The sequence below is a fragment of the Notechis scutatus genome, chromosome 6 (assembly GCF_049901735.1).
Source record: "Notechis scutatus isolate UNSWTSFEM ecotype Mainland chromosome 6, rNotScu1.2, whole genome shotgun sequence".
NCBI lineage: Eukaryota > Metazoa > Chordata > Lepidosauria > Squamata > Elapidae > Notechis > Notechis scutatus.
The window spans coordinates 47,843,558-47,861,391 of NC_142014.1; the positions used below are offsets into that span (position 1 = coordinate 47,843,558).

At 34.9% G+C, this 17,834-nt stretch overlaps 2 protein-coding genes across 22 annotated transcripts in view; one reads left to right on the forward strand and one right to left on the reverse strand.

The window, feature by feature from the left end:
• APAF1 (apoptotic peptidase activating factor 1) overlaps positions 1–1,924 on the forward strand; it is a 55,464-nt gene extending 53,540 nt beyond the window's left edge. For both annotated transcript variants that reach the window (XM_026694112.2, XM_087968156.1), the window contains exon 27: positions 1,064–1,924. In XM_026694112.2, coding sequence (XP_026549897.2) covers positions 1,064–1,210 — 147 coding nt within the window. In that variant the 3' untranslated portion in view covers positions 1,211–1,924. The remainder of the gene's footprint in view (positions 1–1,063) is intronic.
• A 3,045-nt stretch (positions 1,925–4,969) lies between these two features.
• ANKS1B (ankyrin repeat and sterile alpha motif domain containing 1B) overlaps positions 4,970–17,834 on the reverse strand; it is a 280,349-nt gene continuing 267,484 nt past the window's right edge. For 13 of the 20 annotated variants that reach the window (XM_087968144.1, XM_087968143.1, XM_087968141.1 and 10 more), the window contains 3 exons: positions 16,435–16,572; positions 9,257–9,424; positions 4,970–6,783 (listed from right to left, as the gene is read on the reverse strand). In XM_087968144.1, coding sequence (XP_087824270.1) covers positions 6,673–6,783; positions 9,257–9,424; positions 16,435–16,572 — 417 coding nt within the window. In that variant the 3' untranslated portion in view covers positions 4,970–6,672. Of the gene's footprint in view, positions 6,784–9,256; positions 9,425–11,853; positions 14,831–16,434; positions 16,573–17,834 lie in introns of those variants that run through there. The other 7 variants (XM_087968142.1, XM_026694237.2, XM_087968147.1 and 4 more) reach the window with 3 other exon arrangements.

Here is a 17,834-nt window from a genome sequence, read left to right on the forward strand (position 1 = left end):
CCTGCGGTGCCTCTGCCAGCCAAAATAGGGCACGGGAGGCACATGCGACCCCCATCCCATTTTTGGCCTGGATGGCCTCTTGCACCACTCTGCCGGCCAAAATGGGGTACGGGGGGCCTCACATCCCATTTTGGCTGGCAGAATGCTGCAGGAGGCAGCACCCTCTTCACCTTCTCTTTAGCAGAATCTGCCAACTAGAACTAGGTACCCTCCAAGATCTGGATGGCTGTTGTTCAGAAGAGCCAAAAACATCTGGCTCTTCACCCAGGTCTTTGATGAGAGTGAACCCCCTTGTATCACTTAGTTTGTCATCTTTTATCTTAATCCTTTACCTGTGATTGATTTAATTGTAAATTTTGTTGTGAGCCAACCAGGGTCATTGGGAATTGGGTGGTATATCAATTTGGTAAATTATTACTAATATTAAGTCCTCCTCTAGGGCTACATCAGAGGTAATAACAAAGATTGATAGACTGTTGAACAGACAGTTTTTAGAGACATCTGGAGAAATTGTCAGTTCATTTATGCTCTGCTCCTATACAAGAGTCAAGCCCCATAGCAGCTGGGGACTCTACCTGTATTTAATCTCTACATTATGGACTTGATATTATTTGTGCCAGAAAGTAAACCTCCCTTTGTCTGGAATAGCTGTTTTGAATGCAAAGTGGGGGGGGGGGGATGCATTTTGAGCCTGTATCAAACGCCCACCATGGCCATGGTGACCCCGTCACGCCCCATCCTGGCCCCCAAGGTCAAACACAACCCTGATTTAGAAGTGCTTGTGTACCTTACACAAGGTTCTCAGTTACAAGAGCTATGTAATTCTAATATAGGAAGTAAATTTCAAGAAAATAATCATGATTTGGGGCAGATATCGTAATCTACATTTGAATAGCTAATATGAATCCTTGTGTTCTGAAATTTGACTCTTATGAATACCGTACTTTTTTCAAACGTGTAGCACAGCAAGAAGAGTATGCCACAGTTTGGCTGTGGCATATTTATAGGTTATTGTCAGATTTTTATTTTTCTTAATTACAAATATATTTTCTTTTCTTTTTAGTGGTGGAATGTGGATACTAGCCAATCCTTACAAACATTCTACACAAATGGAACAAATCTCAAATCACTGCATGTGTCCCCCGATTTCAAAACATGTGTGACACTGGATAATCTAGGCATTCTTTATGTGCTACGGATTATGGAATAAATTTAAGTTGTAGTCACTTTTATATTTACAGTATTTTGAGCCAGAAGTAAATCCTTTCTTATTTTTATTCTAACTTTCATGAAACTGTGATTTTTTTTTACTATATGTAATACATTTGTAATTTCTCCCAAATCAGCACTTTTAAAAAAAAAAATATGTGATGATCAGAATGAAAATGCAATTTAATAAGTTTTGCTCTTGGAAGTTGCACTGAATATAATTACACTATACTTTGATCACGAAAAAGAGCAATATGTGATAATGCAGTCATTGATCTAATAGCAAATGTTTCTAAATCATAAGCACATTTGCCACACCAAGCTTTTGTTTCAGATTTGTTTTACTATTGTAATTTTGTCTTAATGCCTTTGGATTGACAGGTTGTCTTGATACACAATGTGAATAATTGAAAAATATCAGTGGCATAAAGTGCCTACTGGTGTTCTGTTTCAAAGATAATAAGAGCACGTTTCAGTCTTATCTTGTCCTTTACTTAAAAACACAATACAATTTTCTAAAGATACATTTTCTCTAACAAAAGTTTGAAAGTTGGCTTAAAGTATTCCATTTTGAATCAGACTAAAATGTCACTACAGCTAGTTGTATTAAAAATGTATTGGGAAGAATATTTCACTTTTAAAGATTATGTATGATTAAGATTATTTTGCATTTTTCTTGTTTCCTTTTAAAAAATAAAGTATATTTGATTTTTTTTCTAGCATGTATTTATTTTAGTCTGTGTCTATGAATATTTAAATAAAACTTACCTACTAAAATGTTCTTGTTAACTTGATATTGCTAGATGACATATTTTCAAAAGTTATTGTCCTTTAATGCTAATTTAGAGAGTTTAATAGAACCTACTCCTGGTTAGGTATGCACAGGATAGAAAATTGATAGTTCTCTTGTGGTGCATATGTGCACAAATACAAATAACATAGAAAGTGAAGAGGGAAGGACTTGTGATTGCTGTTGTGCTGATAGGCAGATTAGAAACTCCTGCCAGATTTCTAATCTCTCCTTTTACCTCATTTTCTGAATAGAACCCAAAGTCTACCAAAAATATGTCTTGAAGAACAGATTGGCACATTTCCTTCACCATGTGGAGCATCAACTTGTCAAAAGTAATTTGGCAGCTTGATTCTCAACACAATGCCTACTTTCGGATATCAGGCCAATACAATATTTTAACAGTGTTTTAATATTTTATGCCCAATCTGACATTGGGTCATTTGCAAACATCAGGTCTTTGAAACTGGTTGGCCAAGAATAAAACACTCTTCCAAATAGAAAAATATCTAAACATCTCTTCAATCTAGGTGGGCCCAAAAGATATAGAACTATTGTACAGCTTCACCAGGATGGAACAGGAGAAAAAAGGCTGAGATGCCCAAGCCCTGACATGAAGACGGCCAGAAAAGGCCTGTGGCAATAGAAGTAGTTCTGGAGAGCCATCATTGTGCCATATATAAAAGAAACGGAACCCAGGGATTGGACCTTAGACTCCTGAGTGGAAGAAGCGGTAAGAGTGGTCCTCACCTGCAGTGAAAGATTTGAATATTAAGCTGGTAGTCATTAGTAACTGGGGGGGGGGGTGCTAAATTAGTGGAGAAAATGGACAGTGGTTTGGAGTGACAAGTATGAGTACCTGTTAACTTGACCTATACAGGCAAACTAGGGATCCTGGCTATCAATCATGCTGGGATTTGAGTCCCTTGCTTTTTGATGCAGTTATACTGATGTCTGGTTAAACTTTTATTCAGGGCAACTTGAGTATAATTTCTCCTGGGCTGCTTGGTTCATCTCATAAGCATTTTTGGAGGATGAAACAGCAGAAGCCATATCTTGAGCGCCAATATTTAAATACAAAAACTGAATCAGGCCAAGCACAAGGAAGCATTTCTACTGCTCCCTTGTGTTGGTGGGCTGTTACCATTGCCAACTTTCTTTTTGTTGCAATTTAGCACGTAGATCTCTGCCAGGCCACTATAACTAGTTTATACGACATTTCACCAATAATATTCAAATCCATCAGAGTCTTGACTCTATATGGGTCAGGATTTGATGTGATGAGCAATGAAATAAAAGATATATTTGAGACTTCTTTTAGCCTGTGAAATAAAAATAATATTTTGAAGTCTGATCTCTGCTACTTCTAGGCTTGCTTCCTGTCTTTCAACTCATATGATCTGGAAAAGGCATATTTGCTGAATCTGGAGGATAGTTGGCATCTGTTTGTGAAATAGGTTATTACAAACTCTTTTCTATTTTTGACTGTTGCCAATTTCCAGTCTTCTGCTTTGCTGGTAGAGTAAGACGGTGCTGGAAAATCAAAACATTGTGGAAGAAACTGATTATCTGGCTCATTTTCAATCTTGATTCAAGCATGGTTATGACACTGAAACAGCATTGGCTCTCCTGGTTGATGACATTTGTTGGAATTTGGATGAGAGGAATGTTGCTGTCTGGAGCCCTATTAGGGCTATTGTCAGACTTAAGTACCACAGCTCCCGTATCTTTCTTTACCATCTGTGAGAATTGTAGATCAGAGCACTTTTCTACAATATTTTTCTACCTAGCATGCTAATAAATGAGGTTCTGTTAATGTTTCCAAGATCCTGTACTTTATATAATACTTAATATTTAATTAAATATATTATTGTATAATTGTTGCTTGCTTGATTCTGCCTTGTGATGGTCTCAACACCTACCTAGAGTGGAAGGATCTCAAAATAGTGACCCGTACTCTCATTGCTACTCATCTAGTTACACAACATGTTTTCTCTGAGTCTCCCTTTGAAAATAACCATGGCTGGAAGCCCAGAAGGACTGGGGAAGAGTGCACAGGTGGAGCAGACTAACTCAGCAACATGCAACCTTTCCTCTAAGCTTCCTAATTGAGTTTGTGGGGAAGCTGGCAAGAAAAGTCACAAAAGGCACTTGTAATTATGGGTGTTGAAACCTAGTTCATAAGTGCAAACCAATTGCCAAATGCCTAGATCATGATCATGTGACCATGCAGATGCTGGGACAGCTGGAACGCCAAGGATTAGTTGTAACCACCATTTGTTCAGTATTGTTATAACTTTGAATAATGCTGAACAAATAGTCATAGTTTGAGGACTAACCTGTATTTGAAATATGTTCCAAAATCTATATTTTTTAATGAACTCTACTTCAAAAGTGAACCGAAAAATACATATAGGCTCATATTTTTTGTGTCTTAATTACCCCGTGGTCCCTTGCATCGAGGTGGAGTCGGGGCAGTTGAATGGAGCTGAGTGCTAACTGGCCGATGCCCTTCCTGTCACCAGTGCAGAGTTCACAGCTGATATTTACTTATTGTGCCCAGAGAGAACTATACTGCTATCTAAGATTGAACTCACAGACTCCTGATTGGGCGGCGAGAGCTCCACCTCTAGGCCACTGCACCACTCAAATACATATAGGCCGATATTCTAGCTTTATTCCTTCTTCCATTTTAATGTCTCTCCTTCCATTACTTTGTACTAAAACAGAATAAATTCCTAAAAACAAAAGCCTCTTTTTTACTGTTAGTTTTTTTTTATCATATTGCACTAAAAGTAGACAATATGAATTTCAGATTACACTGGCCATTAGCCCACTATGTTTTCCATACTCCTTTTCATTTCAGAATGCCTCATGCTTAATATTATCCTTACTAAATTGTGAAAAAGCCAGTGCTGACTGTACAACTTCAATTTATTTTGTGTGCTTTTAAAGGATATAAATAATGACCAAAATTACAAAATTTATAACTGGAAGCCCAAGCATATTTACAGAGAAGAATTTGTTGCAGTGAGGCTACTATTTGCTTGTTCCTATACAATGTTCCTTTGGGTACTATTTTCAATGTTTAATATCAGCCTACTACATACATATCAACAATGATAGGCAAAATATATACAAGGAACTAATTGGTTCAAGTATATTGTATTAAAAGGTTTCTTTTGTCATCCAGCGCTATGATTAGGATCAACTAAACCATATACAATTTTCAGTTTTAAATCGAGTTTCATTGTCAATTTTGCTAAAAATTCCATTGAGTGTAACTGAATTTTCAGTTAGATATGAAAGAATAATAAAAAACATTGAAGTCAACCACACTATTCATAAATATTTCTATAATGATGTCCAAAATGACTCACAATTTTGACTGGATAGAATATACATTTAAAATGCTGTTTTTCGCCTATGATCAATATTTTTACTGTAATTTATTCAGTTCCACTGAAATATACATAAATGTTATTGTACAAATACTCCACGAAGACATTAAAAAATTAAAATACTTGAAACAAAACTGTAAGCAAATTTCATTAAATTCCATGTTAAGCCAGTGCTCAACAGGTTATTTTGTGGAAACAATGTATTACTTCGGATTTTTTTAAACTTTATTTAGAAAAAAAAATCTCTTGAATTGAACTTTTTCATTAAAATCAGCTGCGACAGAAAATTTAATAAAAATTCCAGTTGGATTAAAACCATCTTTGAAACATTGATAAGCTTAAATGCATGGCTATAATAACTTGAAAAACTGTGTACAGTTGCATGTACCTTAGTGCAATTGCTGGGTAGCTTTTATTTTACTCTTCCAAAGTACAAAGCATCCAGTTTATAGATGACACCACTGTTACCACTGTTGCAAACAGTACAGCAGCAGTTTAACTTCAAATTAAATCCAAATTCTCTTCATAATTAATGATTTTCTTTATCATAAATATTCACACTTTTTCATATAATTTTTCCTCTGTCACACAAAAATATTTAATACAAGGTGCATTTTCATGCATTATTATTAATTCCTCTTCTTAAAACCATTTATCAATCTTAACACACTGCTATATAGAACCTCTTTTCTTCAGATGATTAAATGGCATGTAGTTTACAAAAAACAGCAACTAATAAATGAAGGAAATTAATAACTTGCTATTATTTTTTAAACATATTAAAACAAAAATTATAGGATTTTCATAATTTCTCAAATATTGTATTAAATAATCTGGGTCTGTTTCAATGTTCAATTTGCCAAATAAGAAACCCAACTATAACTGAACATTGTATTACTAAGCAGCATTAATGTTAGAGACCTTTGTAAAAGTAGAACATTAAAATATGAAATCAAAGAAAGCACTGTGGCAAAGTTCTAAGAAAATTGCGTGCACGAAAACTATCTCCCACTCCTCTTGTGGGCTCTTTGAAAAGTCTTCATCCCATGTCATTCTTCTGTCAACGCTGCAGGAAGAACAATCACCAGAAATGACCAGCAGCCTTTATATTTATATATATATTTATTTATATATATTTATGTTTTTGCTAGTTTCAAGGCCACTCAGTGCAGTCTTCCTCTCTGTTAGATTGAAGAGTTGCTTATCATGGAAAGGCTGTGCTGTGACTGCTTTGAGTGCAAGGCACAACAAGAAATGATGAACAGTTCATTATCAGAAAATTGTGGTTTCATACTTGGTATTAATTCCTCTTTTAGCTTCTTGTCCTGGTTCTACAATCCATGGTAGATTGGTAAGAGTCTTTTGTTCAGTGGGATCTATCTGCTTTGAAACAAATACAGGAATGCTTTAGCTATTTAAATTACAGAAGTTTAAAACTATGTTTAAAGTTTGTCAACATGGTACATTACCTGGATGTACCATATATTATTTTTTTTACCTACTGATGATCCAATAGGATAGGGGTCACCAACCTTTTGGACCTCAGGGACCACCAAGCTCATAATTTTAAATCCCGTAGACAAGAGACCCTGGAAAAATCCCCAAAAAAGTCTGCAGGAAAATTCCCCACCCCGTTTTCCTATCAATCGATCATTCTTTATTTGGGATTGCAGGATACCATCTCCAGCTCTGTTCTCAGGAGGAGAGAATGACTTTTGGCTTTATGCAAGAGAAGCAGCAGAAGTCTTTCTTTCTCTCCCCCAAACTCTGCCAGAAATTAGTCTTTGTGAAACTTGTCACGCTGGTGCAGCCTCTTGGAGCACCCTGCTTGCAGGGCCCCAAAGACTGATTTCTGGTGGAGTTTGGGGGAGAGAAATAAAGACTTTTGCTGCTTTCCTTGCGTGCAGCCAAAAGCAGAAGAAAGAAGCAGAAGCAGCCGGCCAGGCCAGGTGCGAGAGGTGAGTGGGGCAAGTTCCCTCCGCCCTTTCCCTCCTTCCCTCACTATCTCGTGTTCTTTGCAATGCAAGCGACACAAGCCTTGTGTTCCCACAGGCCATGTGGGCGGCGCAGCCTTGTGTTCCTGCCAGCCTGGATTAATTGCTTTGGGGGTGACATTTGTCTGCGGACCACCAAAATTTTCTCATGGACCACCAGTGGTCCCTGACCCACTGGTTGGCGACCACTGCAATAGGACACTTCACTGTCCCCACAAAATTGTGTTGCTGGAATGAAACACACTATTACACTAAATCTGAAATTGACATATAACCTTACACCATGATGCAGCATGTGAAGCTTACAGATTTGAAAAGCAGATTGGACTGCAAGATTCACATTCTCTTTTGACTTTGAAATTACTCTAAGTGCATATATTCAAAGTACAACTGTTTAGTCAATATCACAAAAATCAGCAGACAATCAATCAGGAGGGCCAAGCATATACATTTCCAGCAATTTGAAGAGGTGCATATAAAATATTAATAGTGTTCCTCATCTGGCTTGTAATGTATCTAGTGTAGGAGTGTAACATGTTATATGTTCAAATCATAAAATAAACTCCAACAACCATAAAACTACCCAAACATAAAGGTGTTTTCATGAACAAATATTTAAAATTCAGTGTAGGCAAATTTTCCTGTGGCTAAAAGCAGTACAATATTTGTTGGAGCGAGCACATAATAAACTTAATACCACGTTTTGGTTCTTCCTGGATTTTGAGTTGAAAAGAGGGATACCTAGGCTGCTAAAAGGAAATAGGGTTTTCCCATCCCTTCATCTGATGGAAATAGAATTTGAATCAAATATTTATATAGCTGTCTTCCTTCTCCTCCTCCTCCTGCCTTTTCGTCCGGTAAAGGTCTCCAGGTTTAACCTAGGAATCATCCTTCATGTTATTCCCACAACAGCCTGAATGGAGTGGTTTTTCAAGTCTGTAGAGTTGGAAAATAAGGCTTGAAAAGCCATTCCACTCATACCTACAGTTTTAACCTTCACATGTGGAGATTCCAATCTGATCAGAGTATTGCCAACTAGTATCAACCCCTGCTACTCCAAATTTTATTTATAAGTTACCATGATTTTCATTTTGATTTTTATCTTTTTATAACTGATATAACACCTATTATTGTATATCATATATAATAAATACGTTACAAATGGATATAAGTGACACTAATTAGTATTACACATTAATTTCTGACAATTTGATCTTTATAAAAACCATTTGGGAAGTTAATTTCTTGTCAGTTCTTTTGTATTCCGCCCCAATCCACAGATTGATGATGGATATTTTTTGGTTTGTTACAAATCTTCTATGAGCTTGGTTATTTATGCCTCTTCATTTTACCACTTCAGTCATAATAACCCTGAAAAATATGGCTATGGGGATCATGAATTCAATAATATCTGGAGAGATGCATATACTGATCTACTGTATTAAAACACCTGGGCGGCAAGAAGGTCAAAAGAACATTCTGAAAGAAAGCAATGGCAAAAGGATTGTTAAGAAAACTACATGGATGTGTCCATGTAGTCATCTGGAATTGAGCTTGAAGTGCCTTTCTTTTACTTTACTTACTGAAAATTGAGCCAAGCAACAGCAGATATATTGAGGTATAATCTGGATATAATTATCAATTGTTCACTAAAGACTTTACAAGTAGTATGGTTAGAATTACCTTCAAGAATGTCTTTAATATCAAACTTTTAACTAAAATTACACTTTAGCTAGTTACAGTAAATGTACATATATCTCACAGAATATTTGGAGTAAAATTTATAAACACAATTCAGGCCAAGAGCATTTATCACACATTGATATTAAGTTTCTTCTATATGGATTATGCTTCTTACTCACCACAGATTTTCGGATGCTAACACGTGGTTTTGGGATTGGCTTGGTAGGTTTATTATCAAAGCTTTCAGGAAGTGTTGAAGAATGGCCTCCTTTTCGAGCCTGAAGTGCCAGTTGATAAGCTACTTCAAATGCCTGTCCCAACGTGAGAATTATTTCATAGGCTAAATTCTGGAATAGCAACAAACAGCAGGATTAAACTAATATGAATATAAGTTTAAAATAAAATCTTAAATATAGGATAGCTTTGACCAATTGTGAAAAGGCTATATTTTTATGTTTTTTGCGTATACAATGTTGTCTTATCATTTTCTACTACTGACACATTAGAAAACTATGGGGAGACAATATACTTGATTTTTTCCGTCAGCTACAATAAATTGTATGTTCAAATGTAAATATTCAGTCAATCATACATGCTATCTGTAGAAAGATAATGGGCGTAGGATATACTGAATACACGGAATTCTGAAAACAATATTGTATTTACCTGGAAGAAAAAGGACCCTAAATTCAAAATGCACCCTCCCCTATGAAGAGGACATGGGGGGGGGGGGGGGGTAGAACCCTAACAATTCTGTGCACTATCCAGCTCCACCAGTTTTTCAACATAGGATTACCAATTCTGCCTAAAAGCAAGCCTGGAGAACACTCTTACCACCTAATGTGAATGTGTCTGTCTATGTGTCATAGTCATATGCATATACATGTATGAGTATATTGTATCTGTCAGAAGTTAACTGTAAAAATAGGTAAGGCCACAACCAACAAATTTATTGTCTTTAAAATTAACTCTCCCATTTATAAAATTAATACTGTCATAATCAGAAACTCACGACTATACATCACACATTCCCCTTCCTTCTTCCAGCAGAAACTATAAAGACAAAGGGATAAGGGACAGTATGGAAGGGAAGGGGAAATTGCACCAGGAAGGGAGAAGGAAAGGAAACAGAACAAAACTAGATGGAGAGAAAGTGAGGGGAAAAGCTGAAGTGTAAACACAGTTTCTCTCCTTCCCAGTTTAATTACTTCTTCCCAGTTACCTCTTTATTTTCAATAGGATCCTCTATTACCAGTTAATGGCAGATAATTCCCTCCTAATTATTTGGTAAGTAAAAAGTGAAGAGAAACTCATCTTCCTATTTATTTATACTTATTATCACTTTAAGTACTGTGAGCTTCAACAATTTATTTTTACTTGGTCATGTCAACTGAAATCACCATGTCTACATTTTTATAGGTTACTGTGTAAAAAAAACCATCATAATCCACATTGAAATCTAGACAATAACAAAAATGATAAAAAGATGTTTTGCAAACTTGCAATTCTTTACAAAGATAGCAACTGTACATTAGCTTATTTCACCACAATCTTAAAATTAATATTCATAAACCCATTCATAAATGTTCTCATCACACTGGCCATGAAATGGGAGATCAGCCTTCCTGAAACTTTCATTATTTGTAAGCAGTAATACTTCCAAATGAAACTTTTAAAGATATTAAATATATTTTTGTAAATTGGATTAATCTTGCAACAGGAGACAGCAATTGTTTTTACAATTTATCATTTATCACTATCCAGTCATTAACATCAAGGAATGAAGCAAGCAGACTCCATAGATTAGTTACTAAAACTATATACTAAAATTTAGGTTTGTTTATTTATCTGTTAAATAAGTAACTTTTCTCTTGTCCTGAGGTAAACCAGATAGGAATCGCAACCAGGTGAGCAAATTCTACTTTATTATAAAGCTACATTGTAAGAATCTTGAAGTCTGAAAATACAATTCATCCACTTTCCCTTGGTCTCCTTTATAGCCCAAGAAACTAAGCAGGGTCTCTTCTCAGCATCTTCTCCCATCCATTCCCCAGTTGTGGGCTATGCTGTCTCTTATCTGGTTGTTCCCTTGGTAGCATCTCTTTGCCCAGTCTCCCAAGTCTTTCCCACATAACGTTACACATCTTAAATGTGAAACGGCTCATATGGAACATCCCTGCCTCTTGTTCCCCAGGATTCTTGAACCTTAATCATCCAGAGTGCTTATATTTTGGTGTGTTGGACATAGATTTTTAAGAAGAAACTGTGCAACAGCAAACTTATCTACTAGTCTTGTAATATTTATTTTGCTAGTGATTACAAAATTGTACATTGTTAAATAGTATTTGTATTTCATTCTCAGCCAGTTGAGATAGACAAGGTTTACAAATATTGATGTAGGTGGTATATGTTTGTATATATTTTGTTAATATTTTTATTTAACCAATTATGAAACTTATTCCATGGAATTACATGTGATATATGCTGATCCATTCTGGCAATATACTACTTAAAATATTCTTTGATATATTTATATTTATGTACTGATTACTGGATTAGAATGTTCTACAGCAGCCTGGGAATAAAGAGTAAACTATTGAAAATTCATTGGGAAAGTCAGACTACAGTACAAACTCATTTTTCAAGTTTTAGGCACACTGAACATTTGCTCACAGAACACAGGAATACAAAAAAAAACAAAAAACACCCAGCCTTTTAACTGACAAATTATTTGATAGCCAGTGATAAACAGCACTATTGCTAAGATAAAAATTCACATTTTATCAGCATTTAAGGAATATAGTTATGGCAAATTTCACTGGCTTTTTAACCTGAGATACAAAGGCTTAGAATGCTTACCTCACAGAAAATATTGCTTTATCCTTTTTTGTCAATACACTAAAATTTTGAACGAATCATTTTTTGTCCCAGAATGCAGCACTGTATGCTTGGATAGACTGAACTTATGGAGCTTTGTGAACTATATGCAGAACTGGTGGTTACTAGCTACTCATTGCAATGTGAAAATAAGTCTTAACTCCCAGTTATTTTGTCATGAAGAAGCAGCAAATTCCTCCACCTAGTTACAGAATAAAATACTTGATAAGGGGGTCTGAGAGGTTGCAGGTTCTGCTTCCACTGTAGAACCCAACCTAACCATAACTCAACCAGAGAATAGGAGCTATAGACAGCTTCTTCCTTATTCTGTGCCCAAAAAACCTTTTAAAATGTCAGCGAACCCAATAAAATCCAGCCCTTTCTTTATATGTGTCACATTATTTTTTCGTGTAAGTTTTTCTCAAACCATATCATTAAAATATAATTTTTCAAAATTTTCAAAATATTATATAAACTGGATATTCAGGCAAGTACAAGCATGAATATTCAAGATATTCTGCCTATGCATAAAAATCCTCAGGTGGATTATTTCACTTGTACGGAATTGTATGTAGTCAGAAAAGTTTCTTCAACATGCACCCATAAATATCGATTTCTAATCCCAGTGATTCTTAAAAAGGATGACTTGTTACATAGAACAGCATTCCCCAATCTTTGCGCCAGCAGCACTGGGGTGAGAGGGGACTGTTTTGAGCGCATGTGGACTGCTTTCACAAATGCAGCTTGCACACTTGCCCACCACTTCTGCAGCCCAGTTCCGAAGGGGTTGCAACCAGGCACTGAGCCAGCGGGCCGGGCCACAGGTTGGGGACCGTGGCATAGAACTACATAAGAAAAATAGCTTGTATCATGAGTGTGCCAGGCAGACTCAATGGCCTCTTTGTTGTATTTATCTGAGTAATGAGATCTGAGAGCTTCAGACAAAGCCTGATTACTTTTACAATTTCAGTTAATGACTGCAGCATATAGGAAAGAGAGAGGAGTTATCGGAATATTAAGCTGGCAAAAACTACATAAAATATTCTTTGTAGAACTGGAGCTTTAAAATTATTCCTCATATGCTCAGATTTTATTCTAGGAGATTCACAGATAAGACAGACAGGCAGGCAGATATTCCTACCCTCCTTTATTATGGAAAGCAGGGACTCATAATAAAGGTGTGCAAATATTTTTGTCTAATTTTTAAATATTTATTGGAAAAAAACATATTTTGAGAAACCTGAAGTTCTTGCACACTTGTCCTGCAAATATTCTGCCTATAATTAAAATTGGCCAACATAACTACCTAGGAAGATTTTAATGCAATATTTTATAATGCATTCATCTTGTCTCATTATTGACAGTTTATAGCACTGGCTATACCTGATGGAAAATAGATTTCTAAAATGTTGAGATATACATTTGAATTCTCAAGATGTGCATCCTGATAGATTCAACTTACTACTAATATAGGGGAAAAACAAATGACCACATGCTGTCTTAACACATTTACTAGGCAAAAAAGCCTTTGTATGAGATCTGTTTTATGAGAGTATCAATTTTCTTTAACAAGACTTTCTCATGTTCATAACATCACAAGGATTGACAGCATATTAACATTAGAATAGATATGATTGACATTTTTGGCTTACTTTTGTTACTGGGATGGCCAAATGCCTGGGAATGGGAATAGTTCTCTTTTTGGAGTCCTTAAGCTCCATATATACACGCACACATGCATACATACAGACATTCACAAAAAACAAAACAAACCACAAAGCTTAATTTTATTCATTTTGGCATGATTCTGGGTCATTTTTAGAGATATATGAGGAAGGATAAACAGAGATGTGCATTTTCCTGAAAGAAATGTTTTTTTTTCTAAGCACATTTGTCTCAATTTCCCTAATATGCATTAGCATTTGCAGTATGCTATTTGGTCTGAAAAATATTGCATTTAGTCTATTTTATGAACTTTCAACCTTAGAAATACACTAAAAGCTTCAATAAGTAGAGAAAAAATTTATTGGAATGTTAGAAACAAACATTGAGCAGTAAAGGAAGCAATAGAACAATAGAGATGGTACTTCATATGTTGGGCAAATTAGGTCATAATGTTCCTTCCAGAAATGGTTTCCAGTCACAACAGGAGGCACGCTGCCTGCAAATATAGTTCTAGCCAATGTCTTGTCTATTTTTCCTTGATCTTCTTTTAACATTTTTTCAATAAAGGTCAATTGACCATCTTGACAATGAACTTAAAATGGATAGTACATCTGGTAATTAATCTTTGAAGTTCAAGATTTCTCAAAGTATTACTTGCATTACCAAGTTCCTGCAATAAAGCAACGGGATTAATATTTTTATCGGTTTCTTCCCCCCATTAGAACAACAATTTTTTAAAAAGAAAAGCTGCAGTAAACAAGCTTTATTTTTGCATTTTACATCAAGAAAATACTGCACAACTATACCAGATAACTTATCCGAGAGTATGTAGCTTTTATATAATTTCTTTGCTCAAGTCTAAGGTCAAATGTAGCAAAGGAATCTATACTATTTCCAGCCAGAAGAAAACTTTGGATTAAGACTTAACTTTATATAATCTAATTAAATTCTCACTTGCTTTTTAAAATCATTTTTGTAAGTCATGGTAAGTGCTGGGACCACTACTTAGCCAAATCAAATATTAATTAAAATAACCTAGCAAACAGTCAATGTACTTACATAGGATTCTTGATGTAGGCTTCTTTCAGATGATTTTGCTTCATCCCATTATTAGTTTTTCAGAAACAAAAATGATGTATGTTCATTATCCTAAATCCTTCTTCATCCTTGAAGTGTTATTGGAATATTCTTCTTGGCAATCTTCTTCTTACCTGAAATAGTTTCTTCATAATAATGCCATACATTTATTGTTGTGTGATTCAGGCCTAAGATGGGGATTACCGGCACATGACCCTTTCAAGAATACCCATTATCCAGGGTAATAGTTGAAATGCCAGGATTGAGAAGGCACATGCAGGAAGTTGCCTGCAGGAAGTTCATAGTGTGTTCACATGGGTGCTAAAGGAGAACAAGAGATACCTGTCTCTGATTTTTCTTTAGCTTCTCTAGCTGATTACTTCTAGCTATTCCAATCATTGGAGCCAGAAATCCCTGCTGCTGTTGCTTTTTGACTTTTTTTTTTAGAATGAACACCTGTGAAGCAAGTATTGTATAATTGTGAAACTGCTAAATTTACCTGAAAAACTTTGACCCTGAAAAACCTATATCTCTGATTGAGAATGAGATTGTTCACCATCAAAAGGCCTCCTGCCCCCCATCCTTACAATTACAATTTAAAGGGAGGGAAAATCTAAAATTTATCCATTTGATGATTAGCAAACATCATCTGTTGAGGTGCCAGAAGACTGGATGCAGCTCAGGTATTTCCACCATCCCTATGGTGCACATTGTTCCCCTGATCATGTTTTCAAGTTTTCAAATTTCAAGTTTTACATATTCAATTTTCTTTGAGAGGATGGAGACTCTGTACACAGACTAGTGCTATGCACTTCATTTGGAGGGGCACTTTTTGAACCCATTACTCAAAGTATTGAAGTGTGATGGTGGTATGTGGAAATGACTTTGGGAGAACAGGAGGAAAACCCATAGCCTAGGCAACAATCTGTTTAGAGACAGCTCAGTCTGCAACTGGAGGAAAATCAGAAAAGCATTTCAAACTTCTTAGTTTTCCAGAGATTAAAGAGACGAAAGGAGAAATACTTTCAGACTTGGAAGTTTTTTGTTTGATGTAACCTTACAATAAAGGTAATGCTTATAGTCCTAGTAGAGCTTCTTCTTTGGACTACCTCAAAGGAATAATAAGTGCCATATATTATCGAGGACTCAGTGTAATGGCTTTAAGACCTCCTCTCTGTTCTGATCTTCTAGGTGCACATACAGGACTGTAATTGCAGATGGACATACATTTTGCTGCATGATTCATGACAAAATACCTCACTCTCCTATGGAATCTGCTGTCCCAATATATAGCAATGTCTGCACTTGCTTCAAGGGAGATTAATGGAGCACATGGCTCACTAAATGTTGATTGAACATTATTTCTAATATCAGAAGCAGTGTGCTTTATTTGTACAAAATTAGTTATTGGGAAAATATTATGCTCACTTCATACTTTGAACTTTCCATGGGCATCTAGAAGGCCATTGTGAAAAAGTAGGTGTTTATATTGATCCTTCCTAACTTTTCATTAGCCTCTTGCTTTCATGGGATAGTTGCAATATATTCCTTTTTAAAAGGGAACTTAGTTGTAACATCAAAATAATATGAAGCATTTATATTAAATTTTAAATAGTGATTATTATGCCATGTACACATCAGTACCAGAACTGCTCCAAACAACCTTCTTCATAACTGAAATGACACAGGAAATGTCATGGTTTGTTAGCTATCACATAGAAAAAAATTATAGACCAACCACATCAAAGGCTGTGAACACATGACAGTAATGGTGATTTGTCTTCAAGTCTTTTGTAATATAAGCAAATGTTGAGAGGTCTTCGGGGTCTTGTGCGGCACAGGAAATATTACGAATCTCATGTTCAGCAATAATATTCTAAATGTAAAGAAAAGAAATAATTGTATATATTTAATGATCCAATCTAGTTCCTAATGTTTTATAATATTTAGATTTTACACTGTTGCTAATACAAATAAAATAATAAGCAAGCGTGGCTGTACTTAACTTCAGCAATAAGCAAAATGTGTTATTTCCTTGGTTGTTCTGTGTTTCTAAACATTTAATTTTATGACTAAATTCATTAAATCATTATTCCCATCTCAAGTGATATTGAAAGTTAAAATATCTTTAAAAATAGTAAGATACTGTAGAAATATCTACAAACTTTAAGGTTTTCTTTGCATGTTAATTACTGAACATGAGGTTTTAACCTGTTCTAATGACACTGAGAACAGAAAGGATGTGGTAGATAATTTAGATTACTGATTGTATAAGAAAGAACAGCATTATATTACAGATTTGTTACTGGTTGTTAATATGCAAATCATGTAACAGTTTAATGATTTATATTTAATTCCTCTATTAGATAAAAAGACAAAATTTATTAGTTCATAAATATATTCTGTTGTCAGAGTAAATGATACCGAATCTTTCTTTAGACTTTCTTTTTTAAATTTAGGAATCAGTAAATGGAATATATAAAATGCTATAGAAGTTAATTTATGGTGCCATACGTACATATTTAACAGAAGTATGAAGATAATTTATTGAACCATATAAACTGAGTAATACGATCCAGATTACTGTAACATAAATATTTATTTATTTTATTACTTTATTCATGAAATTTATATACCACCTCAATCCAATAGGACTCTAGATGGTTTGCAACATGCATTAGAAAATATAAACCTATATAAATAAAACTAAATCTGCCATCAAAGGATCTGCATAACCACTCAGTCTTTAATATTACAAAATTATTATCTTTATTACATCCATTTTATGAGTGTTTTTCATTAAAAATGTCATTTATTTCATTAAATCTAAGCAACTATTATTCTACAGTACATATATTTTACCTACAAAATATCACAATCACATTAGTAAGCTTTAATTTTTAAAATTCTTTAAATTAACATTTTGGTTAAAATTATTTAATACTATGCTACTACTGTTGGCAAAACAGTATTTCAGGTTTTTTAATTCCTTTTATTGCTTCTTTCAAAACTGTTGGATTAAAACACTATGGATTGTTATTATGTTTACACTGAATATATTTCTCCAAATGAAACCATATTTGTTGCCTTAGGATATTAATCCATTAGCAATGCTGTTAAGAAAAAGTCTTCAATATT